This window comes from Oncorhynchus mykiss, chromosome 17 (assembly GCF_013265735.2).
Source record: "Oncorhynchus mykiss isolate Arlee chromosome 17, USDA_OmykA_1.1, whole genome shotgun sequence".
NCBI lineage: Eukaryota > Metazoa > Chordata > Actinopteri > Salmoniformes > Salmonidae > Oncorhynchus > Oncorhynchus mykiss.
The window spans coordinates 50,445,707-50,459,409 of NC_048581.1; the positions used below are offsets into that span (position 1 = coordinate 50,445,707).

The following is a 13,703-nucleotide window of genomic DNA, read 5'->3' on the forward strand; positions in this document are numbered from 1 at the left end:
ACCAATCCTGAGGGTTTAGAGGTTACACTTCGTTGCTTAATGTATCAACGTACACACTTTCACATCTCAATATTTACAAATCAAACAGGATACAAAACCAGTGTCCCTTGGTGTAGCATAAGTTAGTTTTATTCATTCCAAGCTGCCCAATGTTGCTAGGACAGTTCATACTTCACCAGGAAGTAGAAACTAGAGGTTAGGGGTCACTGGCCCTCCCCACAAATGAAAGTGACAGTTCCATTCAACAAATCCTCCATGCTGACCGCCATCACCTCAGTGCTGGAGTGACCATCCTCCGCGTCTCCCAGGGCAACATACACCTGCTGGGATTGGTCCACAGATATCACTTGTCCCGCCACGCCAGCGGGGTCCTCCTCTGTCTCAATCACCTGATAGGAGGTATGACATGTCAATCACATTTCACTAACATGCCATAGTTACATTGTATGAGATAAGACTAAATACAGGAGAGCCTAGAGCCCAAAACCACCCGTCACCCCAACCCCTACTCCCTTTTTGAGATTGAATAGGTGTAAGTAATATGGTGAAAATTACACTAAGGGCTCTACTCAATGACGCGTTACAGATTCCTCAATAGAAATGTAAAGGACATTTCCAGTGTTTACCGTGAATGCAGTCTCTGCTAAAGCAGGAACATTGCCTTTGAATTTCAATCACGCTGTAAAGCTGAACTTCCGCAATGCAGATTGAATAGAGCCCTTGGTTTATTAGTGACGCAGCGGTCTAAGGCCTTGAACTGCCTTGCCTGGTTAAATAAATCAGACTACAAGATGGAGTCATTACACATATTCACTGAGTGTAGGGAAGCGATTGGATAAGGTGTAGGGGTTGACTTAGGACGCAGCCTTACCATCTGAGAGGTGGAGGCCTGCTCCTGCTCCTCTATTGTCCCTATGTGGCAGGAAAGGAAGTGCTCCTGGAGCTGAAGCTGGGAGGGGCAGACCAGCGGGCAGAGAGAACAGCCGAACGCTGCCCCCTCTTGGCTGAAATGCTCAGTGCTGGCGTGCTCCTGCATCTCAGCCTCGCTGGGGAACAGGCCAGGACAGTACAGGCACTTCACCGCTGACGAGTCTGGGTATGGGAGAATACAGGAGGGGAGAGGAGATCAATACACATGTACATAGAGCAGACACAGACAGAAAAAACGGATTGTTATGTACAGTACCAGTCAAAAGTTTCGACACTCATTCAAGGGTTTTTCTTTATTTTTAAAAACTATTTTCTACATTGTAGAATAATAGTGAAGACGTCAAAACTATGAAATAACATATGGAATCATCTAGTAACCAAAAAAAGTGTTAAACAAATCAGAATATATCTTAGATTCTTCAAAATAGCCACCCTCTGCCTTGATGACAGCTTTGCATAATCTTGGCATTCTCTCAACCAGCTTAATGAGGTAGTCACATGGAATGCTTTTCCAACAGTCTTGAATGAGTTTCCACATTTGCTGAGCACTTGTTGGCCGCTTTTCCTTCACTATGCGGTCCAACTTGAGGTCGGGTGATTGTGGAGGCCAGGTGCAGCATTCCATCAATCTCCTTCTTGGTCAAATAGCTCTTACCCAGCCTGGAGGTGTGTTTTGGGTCATTGTCCTGTTGAAAAACGAATGATAGTCCCATATATGGGATAGTGTCTAATGTCCATTGCTCGTGTTTCTTGTTCCAAGCAAGTCTCTTCTTATTGGTGTCCTTTAGTAGCGGATTCTTTGCAGCAATTTGACCATGACGGCCTGATTCACGCAGTCTCCTCTGAACAGTTGATGTTGAATTTAATTTATTTTGGGCAACAGACATATACAACAAAATGTACAATGTGGACCCAGAGGATATCACTTGAAAGTATTAATTAAAATGCTTGTTTCCAAAGTGGTCCTTAATGGTAAAAACAATAACACATATAATGATTAAAAGACAAGTCAAAATTACGAACAACCATAAATACATTAATTTATATTGACATCCTAAAAAGTGGCACTATTCACTGCCCTTCTCCCTAACCTTAAAAATCAACCATATTCATTTCACATTAAAACAATCTATTAATTGCACATCATACCTATCATTCAAATAAATACACCTGGCCAGCAGTAGGGGGCACAAGGGGCAGTGGAGTGGTTTCTCTTACTTAGACAACCTTGTCCAAATGAAAAACTTTGACTGTTTTTTAAAGCTATTTCTACTTTTAGTTTGCTTGATCTCCAAGGGAAGGCTATTCCTTAGACAAATGACTGTATGGAAAAATGCTCCTCGCAGTACTGTTTACTCTTGGAAATTTACAAGACATAACACTAACTCTGGTATTGTGACTGTGTTGGTTGTAGACCATATCAATGCGGAACTCCTGTACCCCTCCCTATGTGGGTCCTAGGGGGGACATTCAGCATATACCTGCTAACATTATTTTGCATGACCTGCATTCTCTTTTTCAGCTTTTTTGATAGCCCACTATACCAAGCAGAGCAGGCATAATCAAAATGACACAATCAAGGTTGAGACAAGCAGTTTCTTAACTTTAATGTTAAAATATCTAGTGTTACGATATAAAAATGTCAATTTGTTTGCCATTTTAGAAAGAATTTGAGCAGCAATCAGGTCTCCAGACAGGGATTGAAGATACTTGTTTTAGATTCAATCTCATTGACTACACAGTTTACCATTATCTTGTCAGCCCTAAGCAATCTATGTTTTGTTCCAAACAAATATGATTAAGTTTTTCCCAAATATAGTGACAATTTGTTGCCAGACAACCAATCTCTAACAAAATGCAATTCCTTACTCAGTCTCCTCTATGTAAACTGTATTCTTCCCTGATACCAGTATGGCTGAATCATCAGCATAAAGCAAGAGTTTGCACTTTACTGTATCTGGCACATCATTAACGTATATAAGAAATAAGAGAGGCCCTAAAATGGATCCCTGCGGTACTCCACGGGATATTTCTTTGACCTCTGACAGAACATTACATACTTGAGTACTGTTGGTCAGATAAGATCTAAACCAATTCACTGCTACATAATTTAGACCCATGCATTTGAGTTTCATCAGGAGAATATCATGGTCCACAGTGTCAAAAGCTTTCTGCAAGTCTAACATGACCATACCTGTATAGCTCCCCTTCTCACTTTCCTGCTTAATGTGGTCAAAAAGGTGGATACGGCAAGTATACGTGGAATGAGCTGTTCTAAAGCCAGATTGTAGTTCATAAAGAAGTTTGTGAAGGTATCCCATAAAGAAGGTATATAAGGTGCTGAGGATTGACACAGGCCTGTATTTTCCTACATTTGTTTTACTGCTCTTCTTGTGGAGTGGAACCACGTGGGCTGTTTTGAGATCCTTGGGAAATGTACCACTACTAATAGAAAGGTTTACAATATGCGTTATCATTTTAGCAGTGGCACAAGCACTATCCTTTATGAATCTGCAGGAAGGTTATCCAGCCCAGTTGCTTTGATTGTGCTCATTAAGCATAGTAGATTGGAAAGGTAACTTTGGGTCTTTCTTTCCTGTGGCGGTCCTCACGAGAGCCAGTTTTGTCACAGCGTTTGATGGTTTTTGTGACTGCACTAGAATATTTTCCGCATTGACTTACCTTCATGTCTTAAAGTAATGATGGACTGTTGTTTCTCTTTGCTTATTTGTGTTGTTCTTGCATTAAAATGGACTTAAGCTCTATTTCGTAAGAGACATCTTCTGTATACTAAACCTACCTTGTCACAACACAACTGACTGGCTCAAACTCATTAAGCAGGAAAGAAATTCCACAAATTAACAAGGCACACCTGTTAATTAAAATGCAATCGAGGTGACTACCTCATGAAGCTGGTTGAGAGAATGCCAAGACTGTGCAAAGCTGTCATCAAGGCAAAGGGTGGCTACTTTGAAGAATCTGAAATATATTTTGATTTGTTTAACACTGTTTTAGTTACTACATGATTCTATATGTGTTATTTCATAGTTTTAATGACTTCACTATTATTATACAATTTAGAAAATAGTAAAAATAAAGCAAAACCCTGGAATGAGTAGGTGTGTCCAAACTTTTGACTGGTACTGTACATTAGGAGTGCTATGGTATGTAGAAATATAACGTTATCGCAGCTCTTACCTGATTGCAGGTCCGGATTCCCCACCAGAAGCCCGTCAGTATCAAACATGCCTTTAGGAGACACAAAATAAAAAAAATATTATTTAAAATGAAAACAAGAACAGTATATTCCTTACAACAGGGATGCACAACACTAATCCGAGAATAACAAAAAATTAAAACATTTGCGATTATGGCAAGCGGGGGGGGGGGGGACATTTTTGGGGTCTCTCCCTGGCCGTCCTCACCTGTGTGCTCTGTCTTCTGGTGCTTAGCCAGGCTACTGGCACTGTGGAGGAACTTGCAGCACACGCTGCACTGCAGCAGAGACTTGAGCTGCCGGTGGGTCTGACCAGCAAACACTTCCGGGTGGTTGGTACGGTTATGATACCACAGTCCCGACATTTGCTGTGGACGGAGAGATATGTTAAGTAATATACACTGAGTGTACAAAACATTAACAACTTCCTAACATTGAGTTGCACCTCCCCACACTTTTGCCCTCAGAACAGCCTCAATTCGTCAGGGCATGGACTCTACAAGGTGTCGAAAGTGTTCCACAGGGATGCTGGCCCATGTTGACTTCAATGCTTCCCACAGTCGTATCAAGTTGGCTGGATGTCCTTTGGGTGGTGGACCATTCTTGATACACACGGGAAACTGTTGAGTGTGAAAAACCCAGTAGCGTTGCAGTTCTTGATGCAAACCGGTGCACCCGGCACCTACTACCATACCCTGTTCAAAGGCACTTAAATCCTTTGTCTTGCCCATTCACCCTTTGAATGGCACACGTACACAAACCATGTCTCAATTGTCTCCATGCTTAAAAATCAATCTTGAACCTCCTCCCCTTCATCTACACTGATTGAAGTGGATTTAACAAGTGACATCAATAAGGGAACATGGCTTTCACCTGGTCAGTCTGTCATGGAAAGTACAGGTGTTCCTAATGTCTTGTACACTCAGTGAATAATATAATACGCGCCATTTAGCGTGCATATATTTTACGCATGGGTGGTCCTGGGAATCAAACCCACTATCCTGGCGTTGCAAGCGCCAAGCCCCACCAACTCGTCCTTCAATAGTAAAAGATGAATATAAAGGTAGGCTTATTAGTCTTTCAGAGCGATCAAGTTCAAAGAAATGTTTGACACCGTTATTATAGACCAGAAACTCCCTTCATGCCAAGGATAGCAGTTTTACAGGGATACTCGCTCTCTCACCTGGTAGGACTTCTGGCAGAGCTTGCAGCTGAATGGCTTGCCCCCAGCGTGGACGGCTATGTGTTTCTCCAGCAGGGAGGGGTTGGTGAACATCTTGTTGCACTCAGGACACCGGTGGTACTCCTTCGGGTGACACTCCTGGATGTGCTTCCTGTGGTCCTCCAGTGTGGAAAAACTGAGACGACACTTCTGACAGTCATGAGGCTCAGAGATGTCTGGAGAGGGGCGGAGGAGTGGAGGAAATGGAAAGAGAGGGAGCGAGTGCGAGCAGGGTGAAAGCCAGGCGAGATTGAGAGACATTTCTAAAATGTCCTCAGTGTCGTGTCTACTCACTTTGAAGTATAGATATATATTTTTTCGGAGCATAACCAGGAGTATCCTACTTACTGTGAGAGGTCTGTAGGTGAGCAGAGAGCCCGTTGGCCTGGCTGAAGCCTTTGCCACACTCCCTGCATACGTAGGGCTTGTCTCCGGTGTGTGTGCGCACGTGACGAGTCAGCTCAATGGACTGGGCAAACAGAGCCTCGCAGTACTGACATGAATACATTTTACCTAAAAACAAACCCCACAAACACGTGTATTTAGTTTTTTGGAAAATTGGCATTGTTTTGTGAATCCTGAGATGTGAGATCTGTTACAGTGCTTCAATCTGGTGCTAGTGTGTGACCTTCAGTGTGTGTGTGTGTGTGTGTGTGTGTGTCCTACCCTCGGAGTGTTTCTTCTTGGTGTGGTAGGCCAGAGCGGCAGCCACACTAAAGCTCATGTCACAGTTTTTGCAGTGGTAAGGCTTCTCTCCAGTGTGCAGTCGCATGTGGTTCTTCAGAGAAGAGTTTGCCCCAAACTTGGCCCCGCACTCCTCACACGCAAACGGCTTCTCCTCAAAGTGCTCTGTGCGTTTGTGGTACAGCATACCTGTCGCAATACAAACACAGTCAATTAAACTGGAGACACATAACACACCAGGTGCTCCTGCAGAATGGTTAAGGCCCGGTAGGCCTGCTATACATTAGTAGTGGGTAAGATAGTGAGCTCCTTCCCTTTCAATGCAAAGAATTTTACTACGCAGGTCCTCTACACTAACACAATCCGTTCCCAGCCCTGATCGGGCAAACTCACCTGAGGGGTGAGCGAAGGTCCTGCCACACATATCACAGGACACCTGCGGCCGTTTCTTTTTGGCGGCTTTGGACTCTGGGTGGGCCTTGTTGCGGTGGAGCTGTAGTGCCCGCGATGTGGGCAGCTCCTCTGGGCACTCAGGGCACTGCAGCCTAGCTTCCTTGGACATGGTGCAGCGCTTGGTGTGGGCCACCATACGACACTTAAAACCAAAGGCCTTACTGCACCAGCGACACAAGTACGGACGAGAGGGGGAGGAGCGCTTAGCCCTGGATCTAGTCTTCCTCTCCCCTTCTCCTTCTTTCTCACCGTCCTCTTCAATCTCCTCTTCTTCTTCCTCCTCGACGGTGTCTGCGTCTGCAGTAGTGGGCGACTGGGGCTGCTCCTCCGGCTCTTCAGCCTCGGAGCCTGGGGATCGATGCAACAAATCATTGAGTAGGCTAATTGATTGACCATTTGATAATGAATCGGTTGCCTGAGAAGATTTTTAAATGAAGTCCAAAACAACAGAAGAGCGATGGATGGATCCCACTCACACACTGTAGTCAACTTAATTGTTGTTGTGTTGCCAAACATGTTGGCTAAAGCTTGAAACCATGCTGGTGTCCTTATTTCCCCTACTCTGTACCTGTAGCTCCCTGGCTGGTGTCCTCTCCTTGCTGAGTGTGCTCATGCAGCTGGGTTGCCAGATTGGGGTGAAACTCCTTAAGCAGACCCATCAGTGTGAGTAGTGTCTGGGCTGAGAGACTCCTCTGCTCCTTCACTCTGCTCTGGAGCCTCTGAAACACAGCAGGACCCCCTGGATCCCCCTCACTGCAGGACAGTATCACCTGAGATAGGTAAGGGTCAATACATGAGAGAAGAATTCTGTAAACGTAGTAGAGGAAGGCTTGTTCACCGTTTTAAGGAATGGAGTGTTGCATTGAATTGTGCGTTCTGTCATAGCAGAGATCACCCACTGGGCACAAACTGGTTGAATCAACATTGTTGCAACATAGTTTGTCCACGTATTGTGCCTTGGAATCTACGTGGAAAATACATTGGACATGAAAATAGTCATCAACATAAACTGTTATTTTAAAGGTTAAATTTCAACCACAGGATTATGTACCTATGGTAACCAAATTTCAACATAGACAAACCTTGTAAAAAATATGTTGAATTTGTACCTTTAAACCAAAGTCAGATCTTCAACGTTATATCCACTATCAGAAGAAAAAAACAGGCTGGGCAGCACCTCCTACTGGAGTTTGGATTTTTCTACTGCTACTCTTTGGTCTCCCATCCAGGGTTTTAACAAAGCCCTGCTGGTGATAACACATTAATATGTTGTATAAATAAACTAAATATCTGACATTGTATTCCCATTTGAACTTTGCTGTGCTTTTAAAATGGTTGAAAGCACAGTGATAGACATTTGGGTGATAACTAAACCAAAAATCTGACATTATTTTTCCATTGGAATTTGGTTGTGCTTTTAGATGGTTGAAAGCATAGTGATAACACATTGGAAATTCAACTGACTTTTGGCTGTCTTTTTGAGTGTGTGAATATAGTTGTAATCTCAGTAATCAACCTCTCGACCAAATATTACCCAATTATCCACATTGAAATGATGTAGTGCGCCCAGTGGGCACTGTCTTCCATCCAAAGTCTCACCTGTCTCTCCTCAGTGGAGATGCCGTCCCAGGTCTGCAGTGCTCTGAGCCACTGCCGCACATCCACCACCTCTGTATCCATCTTGACTCCTCCCTGGGACAGGGGGTCCACGTCAGCTGCAACCAGGAAATACAATCTTAGTTGACATGTCACCTCACTCACAGAAGCATCCTAACAGAATTAATCAAAATATATCAGGACATAACAGTAACAAAACGGAACATCGCAATGAGCCCATTTGAATTCAAACCCACCTGTGCTCTCTGGAAGTTGAAGGCGAGCTCTTTTAGATGGTGGCCCATCCTTCTCTTTCCTCTCCTCTTTCACATTGACTGGCTCGCTCCGTGTGGCTGCTGTGGTCACTTCACTCTCCAAACCTGCCTCTTCCACCTTTTCCTTCCCCTGGGCTCCAGAGGGGCCAATCTTCATACCATCCTCTCCCATGCTAGGTACAGCTGTCTCTGGGGAAGCTGTGTGCTCGGCCTCCTGGCTCTGGAGCTGTGGTTGGGTGGTGATGGCGGGTGGTGGGGTAGGTGAGGCTGGTTGTGTAGTGTGTGTGGTGGTCGTCGACTGATTCATCAGGTTGGTGAGAATGTTCTTGCAGCCCACAGCTACGTCAAACATCTGCAGGCTGTCTGCGGCGGCAATGATGCGGGTGAAGTTGTGTTTCCCTGGGGGCAGCTTTCCGGTGTACACCATGTCCAGCAGGCAGGAGAACTCCTGGGATGACACCACAGCCGTGTCGATGGAGATGCTTTCCGAGCCCTCCAGCAGAGACCTGAGACAGAACAGAGGGAAGTTGTGGGTGTATGTAGGCTACGCAATTTTAATAAATCACAATGTGTGTACTGTAGGCTAGGAACTTTTCATAAATGAGGACAGTGCCATTTAATTGGACAGTATAAGCGACAAAGCTGTTTGATTGAAATGAATGATTCCTTGAACAACCTAAAGAGCAGACTGGAGGCAGCCAGCACCAGTTTGTGGGCACGATGGGGTGTGTCCCCCACCAGAATAGAGCAGTCACAGAACTGACTCTCCTTCCTCAGGGCGCGGAGCTGCTGCATCAGCTGCCTGCTGTAGTTGGGCAGCTCCATCACAACCAGTCTACCTGCACAGGTATGGGGAATGAGGAAACGTGGTAATGGTGACTGGCAATCTTGGTTACATTTGAGTCATTTAGAGATTTAGAGTGGTGAAATATATTTTTTACCCATGTTTTATGAAACAACCACACAGTATGATTATTGCAAATAAAGCCTTAAGAAATAACATTCACGCTGTACTGGTCATCGCACTGGTGTATGTGTGTGTGGCAGGGAGGTTCTTGTTTTTAAACCCATGTTGCAGAAGGCACATGAAATTATGCATCATATCATCAGCTCCAGTGGAATTTATTTGATGTGTGGAGGAAAACACTAAGCAGTGTTGTGATGTAATCATCAATAAAAAAGTATGTACATTGTGTTATGCAACGAGGGAGATGGCAAATGACCTTGCTATCTGGATAGCCTATAACCTCTAATAGGTAACGTAACTAGATAGTTACCTACTCGTTCAGAGTACTCTGATGTGAAAATATTGCAGAAAAACAGAAAAGTAGCTAACTAACATTAGCTCACCAACATTTGTTTTTTACTCTGATGTAGACCATGCTACAACCTGAACCTAGCCTTGCTAGCATCAAAAGCTAGCTTTGAGGACAGTGGAATTAGGTCACCGAAATGTCAGAAGGAAACGATAAGCAACTACTAAATAAACTGACCAGAAAACAACCCCTCGTTCTCTTTACCTTGACTGTTATTCAAATAATCCGGCTCTTTATTTAAACTCCGTCGATGAACAAACTAAACAGCGCAATAAAGCTTCGGTATTTTGAAATGGCGATTGCTCGCAAGTATGTATAGAGAAAATAGGAGATAGGAATCCCATTGGGCAATGAATGGACCGAATAATGCGTCACACAGCAGACTGTCGACCAATCGAGTTCACGTTGTCATGCTGCGTCACGCAATCCTGTCTCCAAGTCAGGGTATGAGTCAGGTGAGAGTGTTTTAGAGAATATTAAAAACAATGGCACCTCACCTAGATTTGAGTTAAAGAGAGGAATTAGGCAAGGTTGTCCTATCTCTCCATACCACCCAACTTCTTGCAAATTCTTGAAATAATAGTCCTGTACAAGGTATTTCCATTGCTGGTAAATAAATTATTACAAGCCAGCTGGCTGATGATACTACACTTTTTCTGAAAGACACTAACCAAATTCCCATATCGATCAATATGATAAAATCCTTTCCCAAAGCGTCTGGGAAAGGATTAACATTAATAAATGTGAACTTATGTGTGACACCTTCATAATATGGTATTCCAGTAAAAGAAAAACTTACATATTTAGGCATAACCATTACAAAGGATCAAAAGTCTAGAGGCATACTAAATTTGAACCCTCTTATTAAAAATACGCAGAAGAAGCTAAATCAATGGCTACAGAGGGACTTATCTTTAAAAGGTAGAGTCCTAATAACCAAGGCTGAAGGTATCTCTAGACTAACATATGGCACTCTATCTTTATATCTTGACAGTAAAATAAGCAAGGAGATAGACCAGATGCTTTTCAACTTTCTGTGGAGAAACCGTACCCATTACATTAGGAAAAGTGTTGTAATGAACACTTATGAGAATGGTGGACTGAATTTTCTGGACTTTACTACTTTAAATAATACTTTTAAGATCAATTGGATAAAACAATTCCTAAGAAGACCCACTTCTATCTGGAATTTTATTCCTCATCATGTCCTCTCTACTTTTGGTGGCCTTAACTTAATGTTGTTTTGCAATTATAATATTGACAAAATTCCAGTGAAACTTTCTGCTTTTCATCGGCAGGTTTTCTTGTCATAGTCCTTCATTTATAAACACAATTTTTCTCCACACAGATATTATATATGGAATAATTGGGATATATTATATAAAAATACTTAACACTTAACACTTAAAGATTTTGCAATTGTTTTAGACGCCATTCCCTCAGGTGTTGCTCTGTTATTCAGGAACATGTCAAGACCTGATCCTCAGAGCCTACCTTCTATTGACCCTGTTGACTCATCAGTAGGAAAGATTTGTTTCTCTTTTGGTCCTTCAACAAGAGCGATACGAACCTTGTTTCAGCAGGATGTTGTACCTTATGTCATGCCTTATTGGAATGGATTTAATGATAATATCTGTTGGAAAAAAGTTTGGATGTTGCCACACACATACCTACTTGTTAACAAAATTAAGGAAGTTTCCTTTAAAATTATTCATAAATATTATCCTGCCAACCACTATATGAAGAAGTTTAAGGAAAACATCAACTCAAATTGCTCCTTTGGTAATGACCACCCAGAAACAGTGTTGCATATTTTTTGGCATTGTATTCATGTAAGAAAACTGTGGCAAGACATCAGTAGATTTATAATTGAACACATTTATGAAGATTCTACACTATTGTGGAGAGATGTACTGCTTGGATTCTTTACATATGATAGAAATAAGCTGAAACATTGTAATTAATTGCATTATTCTTTTGGCCAAATATCATATACACAAATGTAAATTTACAAACAAAAAAACACATCACATTCTTACCCTACAAAAAGAAATTGAACAATATTTTAAGACAGTTAAATACTCTACTAAAAAAAAAGCTGTTAGAATTGTAAGTGTATGTATGTCCCTAGCTCGATTGTCCATTGTTTATAATCTATATATACTTGTGTTCCCTTATGTACTTTCTGTCTTGATTTGTTGTTAATAAAAAATATATTGAAAAAGGGAGGAGTCGAGGAACCTGCCCATTTTCCTCGAAAGTATGTAATGCCACGATTTACAAAGCTTTACGATATTATAGAGATAAATTAATTATATCACATCTTGGAAAATATGTGTTATGTACTTCTTGTCGACGAAATTCATGCTTATGTTGGGTTTTTGAGCTAGCGCCCAATTGACTCCCATACACTCATCGAAGGAGAGCTCCCCTTGTCCCAGCATCGCCCAGAACACATCGCGCAGTCCATTGACAACGCATCGGAACACACAATGTGCGTCACTACGATTCCAATGCCGTTTCCTATCTCCTCAAAGGTATCTATGGTATGGGTAACTGCATATGTGGAGTGTCTGAAAGTGGGCATGTCAACATAAGTAGGAGGCTCATCAGCGCTCTGTAATTATTTTATTTAACCAGGCAAGTCAGTTAAGAACAAATTCTAATTTACAATAACGGGTTACACTGTCCAAACCCAGACGACGCTTGGCCAATTGTGCACCACCCTATGGTACTCCTAATCACGGCTGGTTGTGATACAACCTGGATTCGAAACAGGGTGTCTATAGTGACACCTCTAGCACTGAAATGCAGTGCATTAGACTGCTACCCCTTCTGGGGACCTCTTGGTTAGACGGTTTTGATTGAGTGTGTTATTCTTTCGTTTCTTAACCTCGTAATGTCGACGTCTGCTTCCTTCCTCGTAGCAATATAATTAGAATACAAAAATCCTCATAAAAATCTGTCAATTTAAAATTGAGATGTTTTTTTGCATTGGATGCGTCTCAATCCACCACATCCGTCTACGTAACACTTACGCACCTGCGCTGAAAGGTGACAAGAGCAAGAGCGGTGTTTGTCAGACCATGAGACATCCCAACAATCGGTCTTCTCACAAAATCGACTGTAGCGTTGGCCTACAAACTATAATGTCCACATGGGTCAGCATCCCTGTGGAACACTTTCGACACCTTGTAGAGTCCATGACCCGACAAATTGAGGCTGTTCTGAGAACAAAGGGAGGTGCCACTCAATATTAGGAAGGTGTTTCTTCATCTGTGATTTGATGGGCTATGTATGATAGGGACACCTGGAATGTTTGTTGTTGAATGTACTTTGTATTGTTACTGTATGCAGCAGTTGTGTCCAAGACAAATTTCCACTTAGGGACAATAAAGTAAATCTTGAATCACCATTGGAAACACATTGGTCGGTCCTGAATGATAGGCCTACGTGTTATTCTGATACATAGCCTATTCATCTTGGCATCTGTTTGTACATGATATGTTTATACTGCATGTTCACCTGCCCGGGGACTGCAGATTTAAATTTGCTGTCATCCAAATCTGGTGCAATGGATCACTTCTCATATTCTGAGACTTATATTGTTGTACATTGCCCCAGCCAAACAAATGTAATACATATATACATATGACCTATTCAGCTCAAGCTAAGAATCCTGAACCAGATTTTACATGCAATGCAAGTACTGATAGATGGACTCTCAAAATTACACAAACATTTAGCCTGGGATGTTTCCCATGTGAACAGCATCCAAACTTATCACGCAGAAAAAGAAAAAAAAGACAGAAAAAAGGGCATTGATGTGTGCGTTGTGTTTGGGTCCACAAATGGGAAAACATTCCCTCTAAACATGAATGATATTAAATAAGAGAACGGTGACTAAAATCTGGGTTTATAATTGCAATTCAAGTTTGCCATGGTTTGCTGAGCTAGACACAGGTAATGTTAGCCTATAGCCCCTGAAAGGCCAACATCTAATTTCAGGG

The 13,703-nt window shown here is 42.4% G+C and overlaps 1 protein-coding gene across 2 annotated transcripts; it reads right to left on the reverse strand.

The window, feature by feature from the left end:
* Positions 1-98: 98 nt before the first annotated feature.
* On the reverse strand, positions 99-10,024 carry zbtb40 (zinc finger and BTB domain containing 40). 2 transcript variants are annotated; one of them, XM_021570298.2, is made up of 13 exons: positions 9,898-10,024; positions 9,054-9,216; positions 8,360-8,883; positions 8,106-8,221; positions 7,075-7,276; positions 6,447-6,854; positions 6,036-6,242; positions 5,718-5,882; positions 5,331-5,545; positions 4,356-4,515; positions 4,129-4,179; positions 872-1,092; positions 99-389 (listed from the first exon to the last, which is right to left on the reverse strand). In XM_021570298.2, the coding sequence occupies exons 2-13, from the start codon at positions 9,200-9,202 to the stop codon at positions 204-206; spliced, it is 2,604 nt and encodes an 867-aa protein (XP_021425973.2). In that variant the 5' UTR covers positions 9,203-9,216; positions 9,898-10,024; the 3' UTR covers positions 99-203. The 2 variants fall into 2 exon arrangements, with proteins under 2 accessions (XP_021425973.2, XP_036804080.1); XM_036948185.1 differs by lacking the exon at positions 9,898-10,024 and adding an exon at positions 9,655-9,830.
* Between the last annotated feature and the right edge of the window lie 3,679 nt (positions 10,025-13,703).